Genomic DNA, 18,179 nt, shown 5'->3' with positions numbered 1-18,179 from the left:
CCTTCCCCCTCCCCCTCCCCTTCCCCCTCCTCCTCCTTCTCCTCCTCCTCCTCCTCCTCCTCCTCCTTCTTCTTCTTCTTCTTCTTCTTCCTCCTTTTCCTCTTCCTCCTCCTCCTCCTCCTCCTCCTCCTCCTCCTTCTTTTTCATCTATCCCCAAACTCTTAGGAGCTAAATTGAATCAGGTTAATCTCATTTAACAAACATGAAATACCTAAAATATGCCCAATTTGAGACTGATTTGCATTAATTGAATATGATAATTATTAGATTTACCACAACAATAATTTCAGTGGTCTGGTGCTGCCAACACTAACTTATTGTGTGTTAAGAATTCAAAGTTAATTGAGAAAGTAGAGGTTGTTAACGTCTATAAACTAGTGCTTCTCAAAATGGGTTACAGGTGAGGGGCAATACTGAACCTTCCCATCCCCACCCCTGTCAATGCCCCCTCTCTGGATTTACTCAGAATCAAACTTGGGTGCAGATCAGAATCATTTGAAGGGCTTGTTAAACACAGACTGTTGGGCCCTGATTCCAGAGTTTTACTCAATAGTTATGAGATGGGACCCCAGATTTTGCATTTTTAACAAGTTTTCAAGTGATGATGATGCTTCTGGTCCAGGGAACACACAATAAGAACCACTGCCTTGGGGTGTGTGGTGCACTTATACAAGTCATCTCTTCCTGTAAGCAGCCTCACATGTTTATCTCAGTGTGCCAAACATGTGCTACAATTTTATATACATAAATTCCATAATGGGAAGATGTTAACTCTAGATTGCCCCCAAATTCAGAAATCTTGACTGCATCTTAAAGAAAAGAGAAAGTGAGGAAACTGGATGGAAAAGTGGGATTGAAGGAGTTTGTGTTAAACTAAGAGAGATAGGGCCACATTTAAATACTTGTCTGAGAAAGCCTGTAAGGAGTATGAGAAGTGTGCCTTTTATTTTAATAGGCTATGGTACAGAGGAACAAAAGTGGAAGTTGAAAGTAAGTGGAAATAAGTTAAAATTTTTTTCTAAAAAAAAACAAAAATAAGAGAGATTCCTTTTGCTGGTTTATGTTCTTATAAAGCAGTTGTTAAGTCTTCCCAACTAGTTTTCTATTGCTGTTTAGAAATCGTTAAACTTTTAGTGGTCTAAACATTTATTATCTCAGAGTTTCTGTAAGCAAGAGTCTAGCACTGGTTAGCTGGGTCCTCAGTGGGGTGAAGTCAAGGTATTAACCAGGCTGCAGTCTCATCTGAGATTTGGGGTCCTCTTCCAAGCTAACTCAGGTTGTTGGCAGAATTTGGTTTCTTGCTAGGACTGAGGTCCCTGTTTTCTTGCTGCCTGGTGGCTAGGAGTTACTCTTAGTTCTTGGAAGTCACCCTTATGTCCTAGCCATGTGGCAATCTCAAACATGCCAGTGACTTCTTCAGAGCCCCAGGACAATCTCTTTAGTTTGCTGTGATGGAGTCATATGCATCATGTAATCATGGGAGTGACTATCTAATCACCTTTCTCAAAACCTATTTAAGGTGTTGACAATCTCATCAAACTCAGAGGCCCTGTCCATCCTCATAGGGAGGGTATTATGCAGTGAATATATACCAGGATGCAAGAATCTTGGGTCCAACTTAGAATTCTACACATCTAACAGGAACTGGGAAATGGTGGGGCTGGTGGTTTGAGATGGATAGTGCTTCCTAGAATGGGAGAGAAAGCTAACTAGGGTTAATCTAGAAGGCCTGTGAAGGAATGTTAGCCTCACACTTGAAGCGTTATGCCATAGCTATTTAAATATTCTAGCCTTGGCTAGAAGGCTGTGTGGCTTTTCTCTAGTGGAATTTAGCAGTCAGGTGTAATTGGGAGAAAGCACAGTTTGGTCCAGGGTTGGAGGTTTTTTTTAGATGAATATAACTTAAATAGCACAGAGCATAGTTATTTATGGTAGTAACTAGATAACTCATGGAAAAAATGGCATATGAGCCTAACTGGAGTAGGTAGAGACATGAAGTAAGCAGGAATTTATGGTAGTGAGGAGGAAGAACAGTCCTGAAAACACCATTTCTTTGAAAAGACAGGTGGTTTTATTTGAACATATTGTACACAAGTCTACTTAAGAGAATAGATGCTTCTACTGGTTTTATTTGAGGTGTCTGAGGTAAAGATTTCAGAGGGAAGTAATTCTGGGTGATGGCATAATCTTTAGTATGATCATGGAAAGCAATGACTGAAGTGAATTATAAAGATCATTTGAGTTTGGGGTGTTTGGTGGAGCACTCATAAGGGTCCTAAATCAGATATCCAGAATCACTGCAGAAATTTGGGTGGGAAGAAAGACCATAAGCAGGTACTATAACCCTCAATAGCTGATATTGACAAGGGCATGCAAAGGGTGGACAAGCGAATGATTGGAGCCTCAAGAAGAATGGAGTACGGCAAAGGATAGGAGAAGTTACAGTTGAGGAGTAGCCCTGGGCAGCAAGATAGAAAAAAACTGAAACATAAACCAACACGTACGAGTATTCTGGTTTGTAAGGTAAAGTGTACTTACTGTGGATCAGCTCAAAAAGGTTTGAAAAACACTGATCTCTGACATGGGCCATAAATGCTCACCACAGGCCAACTGAAAATTTAAGATGAGTGAAAAATAAAATTTGATTATTTCTAGAACTTATGAATCAAGGAATCAAACACACACACACACACACACACACACACACACACACACACTCACACACTATAAGGGAATGATTAAAGAACAACAGTGTCCTCAGGACTGGGATGGATGGTTCTGTGATGCACTCCAAATGTGAGGATGACCTGCACCCCATCATCACCACTGTAAAAGGATAACCCTGTATGTCTTGGAAAAATTCTTCACGATCCTTTTTAACATCACATTGGTGTAAGTAATATTCAACACATCCCTGCTTTTGGAGACAGAGAGAAACAAAAACATTTTTGAGGGGTGTCAGCTTCTTTTTTTTTTTTTAAGATTTTATTTATTTATTCGACAGAGATAGAGACAGCCAGTGAGAGAGGGAACACAAGCAGGGGGAGTGGGAGAGGAAGAAGTAGGCTCCCAGCAGAGGAGCCTGATGTGGGGCTCGATCCCATAACGCCAGGATCACGCCCTGAGCGGAAGGCAGACGCTTAACCGCTATGCCACCCAGGCGCCCCAGGGTGTCAGCTTCTGCTTTGTCTTCAGCTTGCCTTCCATTCCCTCATCATTGTGAATGTACTTAATGCCACTGAATTGTACAGGGCAATGATTAAAAATGGTTAAAAGGGTAAATTTTATCACAAAAAAAACCTTAAAGGCCTGATAGAGGAGTTTTGTCATAATTTGAAAGAGACGGATCTTTAATCCATGTATCTGAAATCTACAAATATTTAAAATTCTCACATGGAGAAATGTGATCTAAAGATTGGAGCAACGTAGACCTTCTACTTTGAAAAGTTCTCAACCCTATAGCAAAAAAAAAAAAAAATGCCCACAGTTCCTATTCTAATACTGACCAAAAGCCTCCTGTGCCTCTCACCGTGACCCAGAATTCAGACTGTATCATTTATCTTTGGTTCCCTGGTGATGTTTGGTTCACATCCACACAGAATTGAGAGAAAAAAAAAAAGCCTGAATGTTTCCTCACTGCCATTCACCGAAATTATATAGAGTAACACTTTAGCTCTCTCAGCTAAACCAAGAGGAAACTGATACTCACCGTTTGCAAAAAAGAAAGGAAAATAAGCTTCTAAGATTGAACTGGCCCATTCATTGGAGGTCAGGAAACCTCTCTGTACCTCACTTACTGGCAGAGAGAAGCAAATGCATACAACCACATAATCACTTAGTATAATTCAGAATTCTGATTTCAGTGCTTGCAGGAGTATGGCAGAACCAGACTGGTACATTCTGGTGATGGGAATATTAATTATGAAATCTCACTCTGGAACATGTAACCTAGAGAAAGCCCCCCCACAAATCCCTCAGGAAACAAGTGTGCTGATTTTCCTGGAGGGTCCTTGATGCCCATCTGTCATGAGCATGCTATGAAGGCACACACACCTGAGTTCTATCTTTCCACAATGCCAGCTTTATTCAATCATAAAGCAAAGTTAAATCACAATTATAAAGCAGGTTCAGGATTCTAATCTCAATGACAATTCACCATGTGATTAAACTTGGCTTCTTACATGCATACAGAACAGGGCAGAAGACAAGCCACATATCAAACAAGATAACAGAAGGATGTAGGAAAAGAAAGAAGGTAAAAAAAGCAGCCAGTGGTTCAGATGGGACAAGTGTGGAAACAACATTTTGTGACCTGTTCAAGGATAAGATGGGAATGGGTATTCAGAGGATTCTTTTGTCTTTTTGTTCCTGCTTCAAGCAGGCCTTCACTCTCCAAACACTATTTCCATCTTGGTCCAGGACTGAGATCTAAGAGATGTGGGGAAAGGACAGTGGGGGGCAACAGTTCAACAAGACATGCTGAGAGCCAGCCCAGGGCCATAATGACCCCAACCTAGGGCATAAGCACAATGAAAAAAATTACTGCAGCATAAGCAAGACAAAGTGCCCATGATTCTCCTAGGGCTTGCACTTCTAACTCTGGACCTTTCTTTCTTCAGGTCTGTAAGTATGGAGTTGGTGGTCCACAGGGTGAAACCTACCAACGTTGTCAAGTTTGGTCTTACTCTCCCTGCTCTGGCAGAAAAGCTCCCATTAGGGGTAAAGCAAATGGCCTCAGGTCTTGTCTTTGCCATCTACCACCCACATGGTCTTGGACAAGTCTCTAGGCTCTCTGCACCTTGGTCTCTTCATTTGTAAAATATCTAGGACTCACAGGAAGCTGTGGTCAGGAGGGCTGGGATGCTGTGTTGCCAATGTGCTTATTAGGAGGAGGCTTCCATGAAGAGTCAGAGGGGACAGGCAATGTTCTCTAGAGTTCTTCTGGCCTCCTATCAGGAAGCAAATTAATCTAAAGGACCTACTAGGCGTCTGACCTGTAGCAGGCAGATCCTGCCTTTCTCTTATCTAAGACACACTCTAACACCAGAAAATAGAGTGGACATGCACAAAGATTTCCAATGTGTGACTGGGGAGTGGCACTGACCGGTGCTCCAGCCTCACCTAGGACCATATGACCCTGCACCTCAAGTGCCTCCCCTCCCACTGCCCAGGATGGCTTGTCATGTGGGAGGATGAGGGTGAGATGAAGACCAGGACCCAGTGGCTCTACAGCAGCTCATGGTCTCTGACATTCTGTCTGAGGTAGCTGTGGAGGAGAGAGCTGAGGCTGAACTTGGAGATATTTCATGCCTTGGCGGGGCCATAACTGAGCAGAAAGTGTCCCCATGATCTGCTTACATTATCCCAGATGGGGTTTTCAGAGAGAAGCTGTGGTGACACACTGCAGTCTGACCAGCAGAGACTCCCACCCTGTGACCTCTCCCACACCAACGGAGGACCCCCCAGGCCAGCCCAAGCATGGAGTGCATGGGTACAGCTCAGACCCTCACTGTTCAGGGTAGCCTGTGGCACTGACAGGATCAGAGGGCAGAAGCAGATTGTGGGAATTTTTTCAGACCCTACTTTAGGGAGGGAGGGGCTGCCACATGTGTTCCCTGACCAGGGTCCATCCTGCTTCCATCCTTTCTCCCCTCAGGCCCACTCTGATTTTCACCCTCTGTTCTTTCATGGACCCATCCCTGCACACCTTTCTGTGTGTCCCTGATTTCCTGAGCACCCCACTCCCACCTTTCCATGGAAGTTCAACTCTTCTTTTTACTGTCTCCCCTGTGTTTGCTACATGAATGTTAGATGTAAAAACTGTATGACTCCCTATTTTCCTTTTCATTTAAAATCTAATAATAATTCCTTAATACCAAACATTTAGGCTTCCAATGTCTCCATTATATATAATGCAATTATACATATTGCTTATACTGTAATACATATATTGCATTATATATTATATATTTGTGAGAGAGAGAGCATGAGTGCTTATTCTAAGCACTGGAGATATAGTAGTGAATGAAATTGTTCCCACCATGGGGCTTATTTTCTGATAGGAGTGAGAGACAATGAACGAAAGACCAAGGGAATATATAGTACATATAAAGATGATTGGTGCTAGTGAAGAAAAGAAAGACATCAGAACAAGGTGTTTAGGGTTCCTATGAGGAAGGACTCTGTCCCATTGTGTGTCAGATCAAGGAAACTTCACTGAGTGGGGAGCAGAGACCTACAGGAGGAATCCATGGCCAGATTTAGGGAGAAGACTTCTGGGCAGAGGGACCAATGAATGCCAAGACTCCAAGTCCAGGCCGTGCTGCAGAAGAGCCAGTGGCATAAAGTTAGACTGTGGAGAAATAATTTGAAAAGAATGGATGACATGGCCGAGCCAGGTATGGAAGGACCTCTTGGGCCATTGGGAAGACTTTGGCTGGTACTTTGAAGAATGTAGGAAGCTGCTAGAGGATTTTGAGCAAAGAAACGTAACAAAATGGGCATTTCTATAAAATAACTACTCTCACAACTCTTCCCCTACCTCTTCATTAAAGAGCAAAATGATCACAGGGACATGTATGCTTCACTTTAAGATCATATAATGTAGGAACATACAAATTGGTTTTCACAAAAAAAATGATGATTTCCAATTTCTTAAGCAGAAGTAATTTTTTACTTCACAAAGTGTCTCCCTTCTTTAGAGTCCATTACACTCCAAACTCTTCTACTGTATTTGTAACAATTTCCTATATTGAATGATCTTTCAGGAACACATTTAGTGTAGCCTATGAAAAAGTGCTATTTGCACTGAATTTAGGAGTCATCTATTATTTTGCTTGGTCAAAAATTCTTGGTAAAGTGCATACTTTGTTCAGATGCTGTTCTGGAAATCTATGGAAGATACAGAGGTAAAGAATCTGCCCTACCCTAATGAGGTAGAAGACAGCTTTCCACCAGAGTCGGGCGTGACAGGTGGCATAGGGGTGATTTTCAAATGAGGAGTAACCAGGGTGTTAAGACCTGTTAGGGGTGATGGATATTTGGGGAGGGGCTATTCCTGGCGATGATGACTGCCCACTGCTCCAAGCTGATCCTAAACGCTATGATCTACAAAGGCAGGCGATGTGTTGGGTTTCACTGAATGCTGGGATAAGGAGCTTGGACTTGATTAGTTGGCAAACTTTATTCTTACGACAACCCTAAGGGATATGCACAAATCTATATTTATTCCCTTTACCAGTTCTCAAAAGTGTCAGCTCTAAATTTATTCTTCAATACATGCTCTGTGATGGTGGATGTATTCTTTTAAGTATTTCTCCTTTGAGAGTGAGTGTAATGTTTGTTTTTCTCAGCACAGGGTGCTGGAGCATTAAGGCCCCAAATAGTTAGGACTTGGTCAATAGCTGACAGCTTCCTTAATTTTTCTTTTTTTATTTGACAGAGAGAGACAGCCAGCGAGAGAGGGAACACAAGCAGGGGGAGTGGGAGAGGAAGAAGCAGGCTCCCAGGGGAGAAGCCTGATATGGGGCTCGATCCCAGAACGCTGGGATCACTCCCTGAGCTGAAGGCAGACGCTTAACAACTGAGCCAGTCAGGCACCCCAGCTTCCTTAATTTTTGTTCTCATTTTCAACTTAGGACCAACCAGAGAAAGCCAAATCACTTAGGATTCCTTCCTGTCTAGCTACCCTGCCTCCAGATACCCCCATGTCAACAAGATCCAATCAGCGAGTATCTGAAGCCTTCCCTTTTTTCTACCATAAATCTTTCCCACTCTTCCGCCTGCCTTTGAGTCTCTGCCAAAACACAAGTGACGGTGGCAGACCCCTTTGCTATAGCAAGGTCTAAATTAATGACTTTTGCCTGTTCTCATTTGGGGGAGGGTCTTCTTAATTAACACAATAATATCCCTATTTTACCTATGAGTATTAATATTCATTTTTTACAAATGAGGATTATTAGGCACAGAAAGGTTGAATAATTTTTCTGGGGTCACACAGCCAGTCAAGGGCAAAGTTGAGATCTAGCCCAAGAAATCTGGATCTAGAGCAGGGTCTCTTGGTCTTGGTGCAGTTGATGTTTTAGACAAGAACTTTGTTGTGGGAGGTTGTCCTGTGCGTGGTTGGAGGGTTAACAGCATCCCCTGGTTGAGAACCACTGATCTAGAACCTACTTTCCTCACCACTTGCACAAAGCTTTTTTGACTTATCAAATTGATTTCACATTTATTATTTCTTTTGATTCGTGTAGAATGGTTGACGAAACGGAATCAGAGGTGGAAGGATGTGATGAGGGTCATAGAGGGAACAGGCCAGGAGTCCCTGAGAACACACCACTTTGCCTGTGTCCCAGCCAGACAGCAAGAACAGAGGGACACAACTGGCTCCATCAGCCCTCCACCTCCCTGTCCCGGGCATGGGCTCTCCTGTACCACAAGTCTTGGAGGTCGTCCATAAGCACATTATAGTGATCAAGGGGAGTGAAAGTTTCTGTAAAAAAACAGTTAAAAAAAAAAGCCCTGCAAAGGGGTGTGGACTATGTTCCTGGGACTGGGTAGATTAGGGATGGATTATCCAAAAGTATACAAAGACCACTACTCCACCTGCCTCTTGGGTGCAGTCTTCCTCGTTCCCTTCCAGATATGAAGATAGGTGGGATCTCACAAGTGAAGGGAAAAATAATAGGCAGGAGAGGATTTTTGGAGGAAATGCCTCAAATGGAGTTAACAGATCTTTAGTGGTAGGTAGGCTTTCAGCTCAAACTTCAGGGCTGGGCCTGCTGCTGCTGTAGGAAAGAAATAGTGAGGGGGCGCCAGAGTGCCTCAGTTAGTTAAGCATCTGCCTTCGGCTCAGGTCATGATCCCAGAGTCCTGGTATCGAGTCCCACATCCAAATCCTTCCTCAGCAGGGAGTCTGCTTCTCCATCTGTCCCTCCCCTTGCTTGTGCACTCTCTCTCAAATAAATAAAATCTTAAAAAAAAAAAAAGAAGAAATAGCTGCTGAGGGCAGGAACCTCACATTGACTGCTAAGGATGAGAAAATGCCAGCTGGTAAGGAATTAGGGGATATTTATGCTGAACTTTTTGCAATGAAGTGTGGGGCCCACTCAGAACTGCACAGTTTATATGCAGATTATTCTAAACTGAAGATATTTAATATTCACAAATGCATCAGAAAGAAAACTTTCAGAGCTTCCTTTATCTGACTAAAAGTGGCAACTTCTGGGAATACTGCTTGGAGAATTGGCCCCTTTATCATTATGTAATGCCTCTCTTTATTCCTGATAACTCTTTTGCTATGAAGTCTACTCTGTCTGAAATTAATTTAGCTACTTCTGTTTTCTCTGATTAGTTATAGCATGGTATAGCTACACACACACATATATACACACGTACACATATATGTATAGTTCATCCATGTCCTTTAAATTTATATATGTAATATAAATATATATTACACGTATTACATATATAAATTTAAAGGACATGGATGAACTATACATGTGTGTGTGTGTGTGTGTGTGTGTATGAGTGTGTATATATACTGTGAGCCTGTATATATATATATATATACACAGTCTCCATACCCAGTGTGGAGCCCAATGCGGGCCTTAAACTCACAACCCTGAGATCAAGACCTGAGCTGGGATTGAGAGTTAGAGGTTTAACCAACTGAGCCACCCAGGTGTCCTTAATTTATATATGGTTTTGTTTAAAGTCAATTTCTTGCAGACAACGCATAGTTGGGCCTTGTTTTCGATCCACACTGACAAGATCTCTTTTTCAGTTTCAAGTGTACATTTTAGTGAATCAAAACTTCCGTACACCCGGTGCTCATTACAAGTGCACAAGTGCACTCCTTAATCTCCATCCCCTATTTAACCCATGCCCCACCTTTTCTCCAGTAGCGATCCATTTGTTCTCTATAGTTAAGAAGTCTGTTTCTTGATTTGCTTCACTTTTTTTCCCCTATGATCATTTGTTTTGTTCCTTAAATTTCACATATGAGTGAAATCATATGGTGTTTGTATTTTTTTTAAAAAGATTTTATTTATTTATTTGACAGAGATAGAGACAGCCAGCGAGAGAGGGAACACAAGCAGGGGGAGTGGGAGAGGAAGAAGCAGGCTCATAGCGGAGGAGCCTGATGTGGGGCTCAATCCCAGAACGCCAGGATCACGCCCTGAGCCGAAGGCAGACGCTTAACCGCTGTGCCACCCAGGTGCCCCAGGTGTTTGTATTTTTTAAAAAAGATTTTATTTATTTATTTGACAGAGAGAGAGAGAGTGAGCACAAGCAGGAGGAACTTCAGAAAGAGAGGGAGAAGCAGGCTCTCCGCTGGGCAGGGAGCCTGATGTGAGGCTTGATACCAGGACCTGGGATCATGACCTGAGCTGAAGGCAGCTGCTTAACCGACTGAGCCACCCAGGTGTTCCAGTGTTTATATTTCTCTGACTGATATTTTCACTTAGCATAATACTCTCTAGCTACATTCATGTCATTGCAAATGGCAAGATTTCATTTTTTTATTGCTGAGTAATATTCCATTGTGATATATCACATCTTTATTCACTCATCAGTGAATAAAGACATTCGACATCCCCCATAATTTGGCTATTGTAGGTAATACTGTTATAAACATTAGGGTGTATGTGCCCCTTTGATTCTGTATTCTTGGATTCTTTGGATAAATACCTACTAGTGCAATTGATGGGTCATAGAGTAGTTCTATTTTTCACTTTTTGAGGAAACTCCATACTGTTTTCCAGAGTGGCTGCACCAGTTTGCATTCCCACCAAGAGTGTAGGAGGGTTGCCTGTTCTCCACATCCTTGCCAACAGCTGATATTTCCTGTGTTGTTAATTTTAGCCATTTTGACCGTTGTGAGGTGATATCTATCTCCTTGTACCTTAGATTTGTATTTCCCTGATGCGGAGTGATGCTGAGCATCTTATGTGTCTGTTGGACATCCTTATGTCTTTGGAAAAATGTCTATTCATGCCTTCTGCCCCTTTCTTAATTGGACTATTTATTTTTGGGGTGTTGAGTTTGATATGTTCTTTATAACCCTTTATCAGATATGCCATTTGCAAGTACCTGCTCTCATTCCATAGGCTGCCTTTTAGTTTTGTTGATGATTTCCTTCATTGTGCATAAGCTTTTTATTTCGATGACGTCCCAGTAGTTGATTTTTGCCTTTGTTTCCCTTGCCTCAGGTACGCATCTAGTAAGAAGTTGCTACAGCCGAGGTCAAAGAGGTTACTGCTTGTTTTCTCCTCTAGGATTTAATGGTCCCCTGTCTCACGTTTAAGTCATTTGTCCATTTTGAATTTATTTTTGTACATGGTGTAAGTAGCCCAGTTTCATTCTTTTGCACACAGCTTCCAGTTTTCCCAACACCATTTGTTGAAGAGACTGTTTCCCATTGGATATTCTTTCCTACTTTGTCAAAGATTAGTTGACCATATAGTTGTGGGTCCGTTTCTAGGTTTTCTATTCTGTTCCATGGAGCTATGTGTCTGTTTTTGTGTCAGTACCATTCTGTGTTGATGACTACAGCTTTGTAATATAACTTGAAGTCCGGAATGGTGATGCCTCTAGCTTTGTTTTTCTTTTTCAAGGTTGCTTTGACTATTCAAGCTCTTCTGTGGTTCCACACAAATTTTAGGAGACAAACTCCTTTTTTTAATTAGCACATTTAAACCATTGACATTTATTTTTTAAATTATTTTTTATTATGTTCAGTTAACCAGCATATAGTACATCATAAGTTTTTGATGTAGTGTTCAATGATTCATTAGTTGCCTATAACACCCAGTGTCATTGACATTTAAATGATTATTGATATAGTTTATTGATTTATTATAGATTATTGATACAGTGAAAATTGATCACTGTATCATTATGTCATTGTATCTAACATTTTTGGTTACTGCTATTTTTTTTGGTCCTAGTTTTTTGTTTCTATTTTTGTCTTCCATTTTTTTTCTGCATTTCATAATTTTAATTGAGTATTTTATATGATTCCTTTTTCTTCCTTCTTATCATATCAGTTATACTTTTTAAAAACTTGTTAAAGATATTGTTCCAGAGTTGGCAATATACTTTACATAATGTTTATTCTATAAAATATGCATTAATCAAAGTTCACTTTGAATTACACTGTGACACTTCACAGTAGTGAAAATACTTTGTAATAAAATATTTCTAATTCCTTCTATCCATTCCTTTTATCATTTCTGACATTCATTTTACTTATACATAAACATGCATAAACATGTATATGTGTATATAAAAACATACATAATCAAATACATTGTTGCTATATTATTTTGAAGAAACACTTATTTGTTAGATCAATTAAGAATAAGAAATATATAGATTTTAATTTCACCTATACTTATGTATTCTCTGGTGCTCTTGCTTAGCTTATATAGATCTGCTTCTGACCTATATAATTTTCCTTCTCTCTGAAGAACTTCTTTAAGCATTTCTTGCAAGACAGGTCTACTAGCAACAAATTCCTTCAATTTTTGTTTACCTATAAAAGTCTTTATTTCTCTTTCACTTTTGAAGGATAATTTCACAAGGTACAAAATTATAGGTTCTCCATGTCTTTTTTTATGCTTGTTTTCCCCCACCCCCAACACTAAATATTTTGCTCCATTACTTTCTTGCTTGCATTGTTTCTAAAGAGAAGTCAGATGTAATTCTTTGCCCCCTATAGGTAGTGTTTTCCTACCTTCATTCCTCTGTCTTCATTTGAAATGTTTTTCTTTACTTTTCATTTTGTGTTTATGGCCTTTACCTTACTTGATGTTCTCTGATTTTCCTGGTTCTGTGGTTTGAAGTCTGACAATAATTTGGGGAAATTATCAGTTATTATTGTTTCATATGGTTTAATGCTCTGTTCTTAGGGACGTACATGTCAAGAATTATTTTTTCTTGGAAAATTGACCACTGTATCATTATGTAATGCCCTTCTTTATCTACGATAAGTTTCTTTGCTATGAGCTACTGTAGGCTTCACACAGGTAAATAATACAGTTCTTTATGATTTTCAAAATTTTATAATTGTATCACTCCAAGGGTGATGGAATAGAGATATAATTATGAATATAAATATAGATATTGATATGTGTATATATTATATACATATAATATATATATGTACAGACTGTAATATTTAGCCATTTTATAATTTATTTGGGTGTGCTTAGAGGAGAGATTAAAGAATATACTAGGAAAATGAGATTACAGACATATCTGTGCTTTCACACAATATGTATTTCACAGTATAGGACTTATGATGAAGGATTCTGGGAGAGAGACTGTTCCCTCTTACGTGATACATATAGGTTGAGTGGCAGGCCCTCAAAGATAGAAAAGGGACTGGGGCAAAAGTATAGTCAAGCAATAATGGAGGTATTTGAAGTGGTACAGTGGCCTGTCTAGCTGGAGTGGAAGGCAAATGCTTGCAGAGCATTGGTGAGAAGACACCCACATGAGGAGGGCTATAAACACCACACTAAGATGCCATATGTAGGTGGCAGAGTCTGCATAAGGTCCTAAGCAGGAAGAAGGTGATAAATGGGGGCCTGGTTGTGGTGTCCCTCCCTTTTAGTCCAATGATGAGTGGTCCATGTTGGAGTCATCATTTGGACATGGTAGAAGTTTTATAGGCTTTGGAGTCAGAGGACTGGATATCAGCTCTTGTGAGGGTTATATGAAGCAGTATATTGCAAAGTGCTTTATTTTTATTGTGGTAAAAGACACATAACATAAAATTCGCCATTTCAATAATTTTAAAGTACACAACCAGTGGCATTAGCAAATTCACAATGTTGTGCAACCATTACCACTATCTAGTCCCAGAACTTTTCATCATCCCAAAAGGAAACCCTATATTGATGAAGCAGTTATACCTCATTCTCCTGTCCTTCTAACCTCTAGCACTGATCCATGTCTCTATGAATTTTCTCTATGTCTCTGCTGTGGACATTTAACAAAATGGAGGAGATTAAGGAGTAGAGCTGGTGGCATGTGATTAAATTTATGTTTAGAGACACATCCTGGAAAAACAAGCTGTGTTGTGTATTTGGGGTGGGGTGAGAAAGAGGGCAGGGAGCCCTGTTTGGAAATTCCTGCATCATCCAAGTAAAGAATGACTGTATTTTTGGACTATGATGGTGGTAGTTGCAACCTCAAGGATTGCATGTCATAGAAAGGTCAGCAGTGATGGTCAAATGGACAGGATTTAGTGAGGGATTAAAATGTGGGTGGTAACAGAAACCTGCTGACCTGACGAAGCTTTCAATTAGTTACCAGCCCTGAAAGGGATATCATGACTTTGTTTTTTGACATGATGAATTTGAGATGCCTCTGGAACCTCCAGTGTGAGTATTGAGGTGGAGTTGTGTGGTGAAGAGCTTGGAGGAGACATGTCATGGCCTATAATATGTATGACAGACTTTGGTGTAAGGTAGTAACTTGAAACCATAACCATGAATGAGAGTGACTTGAGACACTGTAGACTAATAAAAGAAGGGTCTAGCACCAGGTTTTAATCACTTATCACTTAATGGGAAAGAGTGAGCCAGAGTAGGAGAAAAACCAGAAATGTGGTGTCACTACCAAAGGAAGAAAGATTTTCAAGGAGAAACTAACAGTGCCAATGCTGTTGGGATCAAGTAAGAAATGTTCTTTGGGCTTGTCCATTTATTCAATAAATATTTATTAATGAAGGTACAATACTAAAAGTCAAAGCCTCAAATGCACATTCTAAAGGGAAAAAGAAACTGGAATACACAAATTAAATTAGAAAGGGATGGTGAAATGGGGTGAGGATACCATTTTGGGCAGGGTGGTCAGTGGAGGCATCTCTGACATAATCACATTTGCAAGCTCCTAAATGTAGTGCAGGAGAAAGCCATGCAAAAATGTGGAGGAAAACACCCAGGCATCAGGAACCCTGTGTTGAAGGACCACAAGCTAGAATTGTGCTTAGATATTCTGATCAACAATGAGAGGGCCAGAGTGGCTGGAGGAGAGGAATGAAGGAAAAGTTGGGAAATAGCCATAGATGAAGGGCTTTGGGACCCCTTTGGAGAGAAGAGATACCCTTGGACATTTAGTGACACAGAGATCATGAGTGATTGCTACTTTGAACAAGGAATGGCTGGAACAGAAGCCAGACTGGAGTCTGTTGAGCTGGGGGAAGGGAGTGAGAAATGGACACTGACAATCTGGATAACTCTCTGAAGAGGTGGGCAGCAGCTGGAAGGGAATGAGGGGCAGCATCTTTCACTTCCCTCCATGTGGATTTGGGACTTTTGATTTCTCTTCTCAGAAGAAAATCCTAGAATGGGCTCCTGGAGCCACAGGGACATCCTAGAGGAGGGGGACACCGTCTCCTGAGTCTTAAGCAGTCCTACCCACCCCACACTTCCCTATGACCTTCTTCATTGCTCCTGTCACTTCTTTGTTCCTGAGACTGTAGATGACAGGGTTCAGCATGGGTGTGAGAACTGTATAAAAGATGGACACTACATCATCCTGGCCAGGAGAGTGGTAAGATGCAGGTAACATATAGGTATACACGAGGGGCCCATAAAAGAGGTTGACAACTGTTAAGTGGGAAGAGCAAGTGGCTAGGGCCTTCTGACGCCCCTCCACAGAGTGCATCCCAAGCACTGCTGCCAGAATGAGGGCATAGGAGGTGGTGATGAAGGCAATGGGCACCAGAAGGACCACCACACCTGTCACAAAAAGCACTCGCTCATAGGCAGCTGTGTCAGCACAGGCCAGCCTCAGCAGTGAAGGCACCTCGCAGAAAAAGTGTGCAATCCTCCTCGAGCCACAGTAGGGGAACTGCAGCGTCAGTGCTGTCTGGATGGAGGCATTGATAGACCCTCCCAGCCAGGAGGTGGCCACCATGAGCAGACAGGTCTGGCGGCTCATGAGTGATGGGTAGCGCAGAGGGTTGCAGATGGCCACGTAGCGGTCATAGGCCATGAGGGCCAGCAGGAGGCACTCAGCAGCCCCAAGGAACATGAAGAAAAACATTTGGGCCCCACAGCCCACAAATGAGATGCTAGTCCAGCCAAAAAGGAAGCCTGCTATCATCTTGGGGATGGTGACCGAGGTGAAGAAGATGTCCAGGAAGGACAGCTGGCTGAGGAGGAAATACATGGGTGTGTGGAGCCGGGCATCAGCCCAGATCAGGAAGACCATAGCAGTGTTGCCAGCCATGGCTAGTGTGTAGATTACCACAACCATGCTGAAGAGGAACAGGTGCATTGGGCTTTCATTAAAAAGGCTTGTGAGGATAAAGCCGACGGTGGAGGAGTGGTTCCAGGGCCCTCTGCCTGCCTCCTGCCAAGCCTCACTGTGGGGAGGAAGGAAACCAACTCACCAAGAGCTCAGAAACATCTACTCTGAGTTAGAGAGAGGGTGATGGATGAAAACAGCAAAGGGCAACAATTCAGTAAGCTGGCACAGGGTCTGTGGGAGTTCTTCCTAATATTCTTGCAAATTTTTGTAGGTTTGGCATTCTTTCATGATGAAAAACTACTATAAAAGACATGAAATGCAGCCAAAGCAGTGCTCAGAGGGTATTCATAACACAAAATACATGTGTTAAAAAAGGAGGAAAAACTGAAAACCAATGATCAAAGTTTCCATCTTAAAAAGCTAGAAAAAGAACCACAACATATTAGAACACACGAGGTTTGTGAAATATACATACTTAACAATATTTTCAATAATTAAATAAACAAGTAAATATGCACAAAGGAAAAAAAATTAAAAATAAACACTTTCATGCCAAATCTAAGAACTAGATCCACAAGTATCTGAATTATATGGTTCTAAATTCTCATTGTAGATGCATGAAGATCCATGTGATGAATTTTTCCTAGAGATAGCTGAGAGCCTGTGACTGTGGCTGACAGGGTGCATTTTATCAGCTAGCGTAGCTGTGCAGTGCCATCTTGACCTTGTCTTCTTGACCCTCAAGAATCCTAAACATGCCCTTTGTGCTCAGATGCAGTAATTGCTCTTAAGCAGATTTCTGGCAGTATGCTGTCTTTATCCTCATTCTCTTACCTTGTTTCAATGGATTTGTTATAGCAGTTTTTTTCCTTAGTAAGAAGATCCCTTATGAACCTGTTTGATAGAGAATAGGCCTCATTGTAAGTATAAACCTGTGAACTTCATAATAAGACTAGGTAAACCAGTTTCAATAGTTTCCCTTGGAAGTTATCTGGGGCCCTTAAAGTTCTCCTTTCTCAAATTACTTTTGTTCAGGTAAAGTCAATTTCAATGAATGTCAGGTTAAGCTATGATGAGAAAGAAGTCACCCAAAGGCAGTTTTAGAAAGTATGGATGAGGGACAAGCTTAGACCAAACACCCTGCTGCAAGAGAGCCAGCGGAGAACTGCCCACCAGGCAAACTCCCAGATTTTGTAGCCTGCTGGCTTCCTTGGTTCTAGGATCCCAAATCCTAGGGGATGTTTTGAAGTCTAGTTTATCTTTCTGGGCCTGAGATAGCAAATGATTTAGATGGAGAGAATGAGGATAAATAAAATGAATTTCCCAATGTTCTCTAATGAGTTGAGAATATGAGAGAATGTTGGAGCTGGTTGACACCGTTGGGTCACTGGGACAGGACTAGAGGGGCATCAAAGTGTTGTGGAGGTGCAGCATGTCAGAGATGTGACAGACTGTCTCCCTACTCTGCATGTCCTTCAGAATCACTGGCAGAGTTGTCCAATCTTTGGGTGACCTGTGTTTCTGATTTCCCTGAATCTAAGTCCTGGAAGTGGGCCTTGAGCACCTGTGTTTCTTAGGTCTCTCAGGCTAGTCTGACATTTGGTCTGAGTTGAGATCCACTGCCCACAACTTTTGGTCAAAGGTATGAAGAAGCTTAGAATCCAGGGCTTGTCCTAGGTCCCACAAGTAGGTCTCAGGGAGCTATGCCAGGAAAAGATTTTCCTCAGTGCTCACCCTGGCATTTCTTGCTATGCCAAGGGACATATCTTATCTATGGCCTTAAACTTCACCATTCCAGGATGCTCATGCCAGGTCATACAGATTCTTTAGAGATGAATCAAATGTGTTCAGAGTATAGCAGGGCCCATCCCAAAGCTTCTCTCTGGAGCTGAGCACAAGAAGTTAACACT

The 18,179-nt window shown here is 41.5% G+C and overlaps 1 protein-coding gene across 1 annotated transcript; it reads right to left on the bottom strand.

Moving 5' to 3' along the window:
- Nucleotides 1–15,417: 15,417 nt before the first annotated feature.
- LOC113261918 (olfactory receptor 2T1-like) lies at nt 15,418–16,350 on the bottom strand. Its single transcript, XM_026508229.3, has one exon. The coding sequence runs from the start codon at nt 16,294–16,296 to the stop codon at nt 15,418–15,420; it is 879 nt and encodes a 292-aa protein (XP_026364014.3). The 5' UTR covers nt 16,297–16,350.
- Nucleotides 16,351–18,179: the final 1,829 nt, after the last annotated feature.

The sequence above is a fragment of the Ursus arctos genome, unplaced genomic scaffold (assembly GCF_023065955.2).
Source record: "Ursus arctos isolate Adak ecotype North America unplaced genomic scaffold, UrsArc2.0 scaffold_5, whole genome shotgun sequence".
NCBI lineage: Eukaryota > Metazoa > Chordata > Mammalia > Carnivora > Ursidae > Ursus > Ursus arctos.
The sequence above is the reverse complement of the archived record's forward strand: the minus strand, read 5'-3'. Positions and strand labels throughout refer to the sequence as shown.